Raw genomic sequence first — 7,954 nt, forward strand, 5'->3', positions numbered from 1 at the left:
AATATAAAGTATGAAATGCAGTGTAGTATATGAAGAACATTAGCAGGAGTAACTTGAGGTTGATGAACAAAGTGCATGTGACGATGCTTCATATTATTGGGGCGATGGAGAGGAAGATCAGAACACACGGATCTGCATTGCTGTCGGTGTGAAGTTCATGATGGCTGCTCTTCGCTTCCTTTACAACCTAAAATGGATCTCGCGCGCTCGGCCTGAGTCACTGGCCGTTTAAACTCAGTAGTAGCTACAACCTGGAGTTAACAAGTTAATGTAAAACATTTGCAAGGTAATGCGTTAATTCACACTTTGATCCGCTGTCATAACCCACTTTAATAAGTTGCAGTCCATTGACTATTAATTTGTTTCCAAATGGTGTGAAGCAGGAAGAGCAGTTCCAAAATGCTTTACTGTGCCAGCAATGCAAATCAAACTTAGGATATCTTTTTAATATGCATGATTGCTTGGTGTAATGTAATTAAAATGACACTATTTAAATTAAAACTGAAAAAAAATTAAACTTTAAATGTATTTTCAGACTACACTTGCTTCTGCTGCTAAGAACAATTAATTTTAGAAACGAATTCATTTATTGGATTAATCCTCGCTGTTCTTTAAACACTGTTAGATTTATTGGCCTTTTATTTCATCCTAATGGGACATAAGTTTGAAGGAGCGTATTTGGAGATTGAATGTGTTGCACAGTTAGTTTTTTAGGTTACCCGCGGATTTAAGTTTGAGCCCACAGAGGAACATTTCTGATTAACAACAACAGCAAAGTATATTTCCAGCAGCTAAGATTAATTGCTTTGTAATAAGACAGGTTATTACAAATACTCACTTGTATGAGCTTCACTGAGAACTCTTTCTATGTGCTTTGTCATGTGTCATATATATTGTGCTTTATACATTTTATTGGTCTGACCAGTAGCTTTTCCGGATCATATTGAAGAAGCTGTAAATCGCTGCACTGCACCATATTATACATAGTGCAATAAGTTCTGCTCATGGAATTAAAGACTGAAAGATTCTGGTGAGTCTAAACAAACTCAGCAGTCTGAGACCCCACTTTCAGGAAATGCTCATCAAAATAAAAGCTGGTTTGTCAAACACTTTAAATAATCTCAAATCTCGCCCTTTCCAAGTCTCTTATTTCCCACACAAACATTTCAAATCACTACAAGTATCCAAGAGTCATTAATTGAGTTTTCTTTTCAAATCCTCATTAAGCCAAGCTGATCAGTAACGGCTTCCTTTAAATTGATTCCATGTGTGATAAGCAATGTGGCTTTTCTTCCTGTCGCCGGGGCGTTATGGAAACGATCCAAATGTGTAATATGAAGTGCCTCCGTTTGAAGCCTTTGATCTCGCCTGTTTTGCAGAGCGTCGGTTGCGACGTGTCGCTGGTGCCCCGCGTGTTGCATAAGAAACTACTGTTGAGCGATAGGTCGTGTGTGTGCGTGCGTGTGTGTGTGTGTTTGCTTGTGAGAATGTGAAATTGTGTCATCTGCATAATTACCGTCAAAGAGCTGGCTACAAAACAGCCCCCGAGTCGCTCGAGTGTGATTGCCCTCTTTTTAAAGCACCTACAAATTAAATTGGCTCCAGTGCGCTCGCAGCATTCTTATGCATAGAATTAAAGAAACTTATTTAAAAATAAACAAAAGCAATACTAATAACAATAACAAAATATCATTTATTATAAGTGTGTGTGGGGGGGTGGGGGGTGCGCGTGCCTGCGTGCGTGCACGCGGAAGTGAAGCGGGGTTACTTTGCTGTTTACTGAGACTCTCTTCGGGACAGATAGGAGGGAGCGGCGTCCTAATGCTTTTACGGCTTCGCCAGTTTCCCGGGTCGGTGTGAAAGTGTTAAGTTAGTGCTTGGTGCGTTTGATTGGAGGCTATAAATCAGACACAGCCCCTGGCGTGGGTGGGTGGGTTGGGTGGCGTTTGAGCGCGCGCGGTGGGGGGGGGGTCGGTGGCGTCGGGGTAGTCCCAGGAATGAGACACGTGTCCATCCGGACTCGGAGCGCTGCTCAGCGGACAGCGGCAGACGGACACCTCGCTGGACTCACATTTATACTCACTTCTTACGTTTATTGCGACCCAGCCACGTCTCCCTCTCTCTCTTATATCGAGCTCTCTCTCGCGTCTCATGCAGCAAAAACACAAGCGGACGGATCGAGACGCCGAGAAGAGCGAGTAGTCGAATCTAGAGAGAGAGAGAGATATCTATTTGCGAACTGAGTCGCTCTATCTACATTCCATCTCTCTCTCTCTCTCTCTCTCTCTCTCTCTCTCTCTCTCTCTCTCTCTCTCTCTCTCTCTCTCTCTCCCCTCGCACTCTTTTCTCTTTCTCCAACAAAATGTTTGGACGTGACTTTGTTTTTCCTTCTTCAGCTCCACTTTTGTTCCGCCTCCACGCTTGTTATGCTCCCGTGCATCTAAATGTCAAATACTTTCCACTTATCTTTAACCACCTTTCACTTCCCTGCGCTCCCTCAGTTTGCAGGTCAATGTAATGTGTATGTGTGTGCGTGCCTGTGTGTGTTAAGTGTTAGTGTGCTATTGACTGCAATGTAGTGATTACCATTCCGCTCGGATGGCACCGGCAAGCCGCTGTAATTAATAACCCCATAATCCGGGTTGGGTGGATGTCGGAGAAGAACACACACAGATTCAGGACAGACTTTTACGGAAACAAGGCGTATCCGTATGGGTAGCTCTATATAAGAAATTACATCTGCTATTATCCCTCCCAGACAATGATAACTATCAGCTTCAAAAGAAGATTAAAGGTTTATACAAGTTGAGGGTTCTTGGAAGCCTGGATCACATTATCAAAACTAAACTGAGATTGATGAGATTTCATCTCGCTGTCAATAATACATTAAGACTTAGATTTAAATTAAGCGCGTGAAATAACTACGTACCTTCTAGAGTTGTTTTGCAGACGATTAACAAAACAGATGCTGGTTTAAAATCGAGTTGAAGTGCGATTGCGATTGTCCGGCACATTTTATTATATACTGATTCATAGAATTCCAATCCTGACTCCCCTGTTTTGTTTTAATCCGTATTATTTACAAGAAGCATCTGCTTGTCATCAAAATGATTTATTAAGGTTTAATCTGACCGGATGATCGTTTTATTTTTTTTTAGAACCACTGTACTTTAGGATTTCCTCTAACGATATTATTATTATTATTATTATTATTATTATTATTATTATTATTATTATTATTATTATTATTATTATTATTATTATTATTATTTAATTCTGATTAGGTTAGTGGGGTGTGTTTCATTTTTATTCATCATTTTCAAGTCTTTCCTGTCAGAAGTTGCTGTTGTTTTCCACAACATTCTTTCAGACCAATCCACTAAAATGTTTATTACTTATCACTGTTGGTGCTTTGCCCTTAGTCTTCATCAGCACTATAATGCGCCTGTCATTAGCTGTCCCTTTGATGTGGAGTGGCTACGTGGGCCCGTTTGATGTCTCAAATTAAAGAATGAAATGACTCCGATGTGCCACCAAGAGCCCGTAACACCTCACAACCGGTGTAAGAAAGCACAGCTCGCGCTGTGGAAAAGTGTCCTCACCCCGGTCAGTACACAAACGCGTTGTCACACTGTTAGTGATTGTCTTGTGTTTTTATTTTCGACTTAATTATTAAATAAGAATTCCATGTATTTTATACTGCACGAGAAAAAGATGTTTAATTAACAACAACAAAAAAAAAGAAATAAACTGACTTAAACTTTACCGATGACTTTCCTGAACCAGTCCTGTCCAAATTCAACTCGACGACATTTCCCTCTAAGTGTATATTAAAAGAGAAACTACCGACAGAAAAGTTAATCAGTCACTGACTCCAAAATGCTCACTGCAGAGTTTGTGAATTAACACACAAAACGACTTATGGCGAGACAGACGCGAACAAATGAAACAGATAGGCGATCCATAAAATGAGATTTGAAATCCCATTCAAATAAGAGCTCGCGACGTCAATGCACTTATCCCAAAGAGGTAGCGAGAGAGAGGGGCGGGGGGGAGAGAGGGAGAGAAACGGAGAGAGGGAGGGAGAGAGAGAGCGAGAGAGAGAGAGGGAGAGAAAGGGAGAGAGCGCGTTGTTTGGTGCGCGCCGTGTGTGAGAGGGATGAGATCTGAGAAATAGGAGGGGCTTCTAAACGACTAGAAATGTCAATCTGAGCAAGGGAGTCCCAAATAATCTAAAGCAATCTGTAAGGACCTGACCTTAGTCCATCCAGATCAATAGGGAAGTGCGGGTGGAAAGAAGAAGAAGAGGAAGAAATCAGGGGCGCAACCGGATCGTTTACACTGGCTGTTCCCGAGGAAATATAGACTTCCCCCGCGCGCACCTTTTGTTGCTCACATGCTCACACTGTAAAAGTGGATATCGAGGCAATTCCCCTGTTTTGTGCGACTGCAGCAGACTTTCCCCCCCTTTTCCTGCCACCATGTCGTTCCCTCAGCTGGGATATCAGTACATCCGACCGATATACCCTCCGGAGCGCCAAGGGATCGCCAGCAGCGGCCGCGCCGGGACGGAGCTCAGTCCGTCCGGCGCGCTCTCCAACGTCCTCTCCACCATGTACGGATCTCCGTTCGCCGCGGCGGCGCAGGGCTACGGCGCCTTTCTCCCCTACTCCAACGACATCTCCATTTTCAACCAACTGGTGAGTAACTCTGCCCCTCAACTTTTTTTTTTTTTTTTTTTTTTTACGTTACTCTGAAAGAATGAAATAAATAAAGCTCGCGCGCGCGTCGCTTCGGACGCGCTGGCTCGCGTGGAGTCTGAGCGCGGCGGTGAACTTTGTCGCGGAATTCTTTGCAAATTTTTATCGAAAGCGGTTAAAAAGTGACACATTAACTCGTTGTTCTTTACGCTTATTCTTAGCACATAATTTACTGAAAGTGGGGAAAGGAGTTAATAAATTGATGCGATGTTCTGTGGCAAAGGTAAACTAATAGCTGGCTTTAAGTGTACACAAGTGAAGTCTTTGTGCTGCAAGTGCTTCGATCAAAATAAATTTCGATTCAAAGATTTTATTTAATGAGTTCTGAAGTTCTTTGAACGTCAAAAAAGCATTCCAAAATGCGTTTAACGAGATTTTTAAACTTGAATACAGGCGTTGTTATTGTTTCGTGGCTTTAATTTCGCTGCAAAGCGCCGGTATTTGTGTGTGTGCCGTGCTCATGGTTTAAGTCTAACAAGTCCCTCTGACTCTTTCATTCTTTGTGTTTTGCAGAATGCTCAGTACGAACTGAAAGACAGTCCCGGTGTCCAGCACCCAGGGTTCGCCCACCATCACCCTGCTTTTTACCCATATGGCCAATATCAGTTCGGTGACCCGTCCAGACCCAAAAACGCCACAAGGGAGAGCACCAGCACCCTGAAGGCCTGGCTCAGCGAGCACCGCAAGAACCCGTACCCCACCAAGGGCGAGAAGATCATGCTGGCCATCATCACCAAGATGACCCTCACCCAGGTGTCCACGTGGTTCGCCAACGCCAGGAGGCGGCTAAAGAAGGAGAACAAGATGACCTGGACCCCCCGGAACCGCACGGACGAAGAGGGGAATGTTTACGGCAGCGACCATGAGGGGGAGGAGGGGGACAAGAGGGAGGACGAGGAGGAGATCGACTTGGAGAACATCGACACGGAGAATATTGAGAACAAGGACGACCTGGACGACCAGGATGACCTGCACTCAGACATGAAACTGGACGCGAGGAGTGACTCTGAGATTTCAGACGGCTATGAGGATTTACAAGGGCCCGACCAGAGGTTTCTAAAAGCGGTGGGCAAAGATGGGAAGGACGCGGAGCGGGGAGGGGAGCACTTCCACAGCCACCACCACCACCACCACCACCACTCTCCCTTGGAAATCAAAGCGTCCCAGGCGAACGGCGAGCCGCTCAAACTGAACTCGGCGTCCCTGAACTCGCCGCCCTCGGAAAACAACGCGGCCCCGGCCCAGAAACCAAAGATCTGGTCTTTGGCAGAGACGGCCACGGCCCCCGACAACCCGCGCAAGTCGCCGCAAATGAACGGCAGCAACGCCGCAGCGCCGGCCGCCCAGACCATAATCGCCCCCCACAGACTCATCTCCTCTTGTCCCGTTGGGAAAATCCAGAACTGGACGAACCGAGCCTTCTCGGCACACCAGCTGGCTTTACTGAACTCCAATCATTATCTGGGACTGGCGAACCAGGCCACTGCCACCGGCCTGGCCCTCTACAGCAGCAGGCACACGGAAGACAAGAGTCATAGTTCAGAGACTCCAGTCACAGGTACATGTCCCCGTCCCTGAGACGCGCATGTAGAAATTACTCCAAAAGACAAAGACATTAGTCCATTTCCCGTCGTTCATTTATGTTATTTTAGACCTCATTTGCCTGTTCATGGGTTTGTTTTCTCTCTAGGCCACACAGATGAACAGTGTTACTATGTTAGAGCTTACAATGTGTGTGTGAGTGTGTGTGTGTGTGTGTGTGTGTAGCTGCTTATGGAAACATCACCAGAAAGCAATTACTAAAACGTTCAATTGGGTAAAACTCGTTTTTATTTTTTTGTGCCCCATCTCTATTATATTACATAGTCCACATGGCAGGAGGCGTGTGTGTTTGTATTTATTATTGCTTTACTTAATTCCCCCTCAATCCAGTAAACCAACAAGTCTTTTTTTTTTAAACACAGAGTTTGCTGAAACCCAGGATGGGCTCAACAATAGTCTGTTTACTTAGCACAGTTTCATTTTCATCGCCACAGTTTTTCAGAGAGATCTTAGTGCCTTGGATGCAGAGGAAAAGTTGTTAAGCAGCGTTCCACCCAGTTCAAAGACAGAGAGGCTGTCAGTTGAATGACATTTGGGAATTTTTCTTTTGATGCCATATCACGTTTTTTTCCTCTTTAAATGCCATATTTACCCAAATTAGCTTTTATTCCAAGATTTGTTTTTCTCCCCGTGTGTGCGCTTGTGTTATTTCGTCAGGGCCTGTGTTACACTTACTTGTTTGGTCATGCAAATGAGCTCAATGCAAATTCAGTACAGGCTCGTTTTGAAAGGCAATTGTCACTTTTATATCACTTTGTGTTTTAGCTCTTCGCGAGGCTATTATTAGTGTTGTTTTTAAATACATCTTTATTATTATTTTTGTTTTATCCCGGTGTATTCCAGGCCTCAGAACCAACTAGACGCAGCAATGGTTCGTTCGGCTCGCTCCTCTCCACAACCCCCTCACATCACCCCCCACCACCCCTAATCTTAATTTGAATATGGAATGTAAAATAAGAATAATACATCTCTGTATACTTACATTGTAAGCATGTCCTGTGTAAAACTGCTAATGTAATAATGTATGAACCTGTAGTCTGTGAGTTTCTTTTCTTTTTGTAAGTTCTGTGAGGATTTGATGTTCAAATGTTTTGTATATAAAGTTAAGAATATGTACATACTTGTGAACCAAATTGTACAAGAAAGTCTATATTTTGGCTAATAAATGAACTGCTGCAACTTTAAACGGTTGTTGGTTTTTGGCTGAGGTATTTTGACAGCTGTTATTGTGCGTCGCTGCTTGAATTGCACTTTTTGGGGGTCTGTGTTTAGTGGGCAGCCCGAGGCGCACACTGCTCCGTCCGTGGCAGTGACAAGTAAATATTCGAGAGGGATTTATCACATTTTTATAGTGGAGGGACTTAAGGCTAATTATCCAGTTTTGCGGGATACATTTGGATATTAATGTTGTGGGATTATCCGTATAGGCGCATTAAAATGAATAATTCTTTCATTAATTTTCGCCTGAACCTGCATGGTCTGTGAGGAGACTCTGGGTAATGGATGGCTGTTAAAGCATCGTTTGTTCTCCACCAGAGTGGCTCAGTTGATCGTAAAGATGGATTTGGATTTTGCGGCGCAACTCCCAGATC

The 7,954-nt window shown here is 44.0% G+C and overlaps 1 protein-coding gene across 3 annotated transcripts; it reads left to right on the forward strand.

The window, feature by feature from the left end:
- Window positions 1-4,195: 4,195 nt before the first annotated feature.
- Window positions 4,196-7,548, forward strand: irx3a (iroquois homeobox 3a). 3 transcript variants are annotated; one of them, XM_029143369.3, is made up of 4 exons: window positions 4,196-4,700; window positions 5,274-6,318; window positions 6,809-6,848; window positions 7,182-7,548. In XM_029143369.3, exons 1-4 carry the CDS (start codon window positions 4,482-4,484, stop codon window positions 7,288-7,290), a joined length of 1,413 nt encoding a protein of 470 aa, XP_028999202.1. In that variant the 5' UTR covers window positions 4,196-4,481; the 3' UTR covers window positions 7,291-7,548. The 3 variants fall into 3 exon arrangements, with proteins under 3 accessions (XP_028999202.1, XP_028999201.1, XP_028999200.1); XM_029143368.3 differs by lacking the exon at window positions 6,809-6,848 and having other exon boundaries at window positions 4,198-4,700; window positions 7,206-7,548; XM_029143367.3 differs by having other exon boundaries at window positions 4,200-4,700; window positions 5,274-7,548.
- Window positions 7,549-7,954: the final 406 nt, after the last annotated feature.

The sequence above is a fragment of the Betta splendens genome, chromosome 3, assembly GCF_900634795.4.
Source record: "Betta splendens chromosome 3, fBetSpl5.4, whole genome shotgun sequence".
NCBI lineage: Eukaryota > Metazoa > Chordata > Actinopteri > Anabantiformes > Osphronemidae > Betta > Betta splendens.

Excerpts from the sequence above, each read along its gene's own strand:
- irx3a (XM_029143369.3), top strand. The coding sequence starts at position 4,482 with ATGTCGTTCCCTCAGCTGGGATATCAGTACATCCGACCGATATACCCT. Across the intron at positions 4,701-5,273 it reads TCTCCATTTTCAACCAACTG|AATGCTCAGTACGAACTGAA; the intron begins GTGAGTAACTCT and ends TGTGTTTTGCAG. Across the intron at positions 6,849-7,181 it reads GAGGAAAAGTTGTTAAGCAG|TTGTTTTATCCCGGTGTATT; the intron begins CGTTCCACCCAG and ends TTATTATTATTT.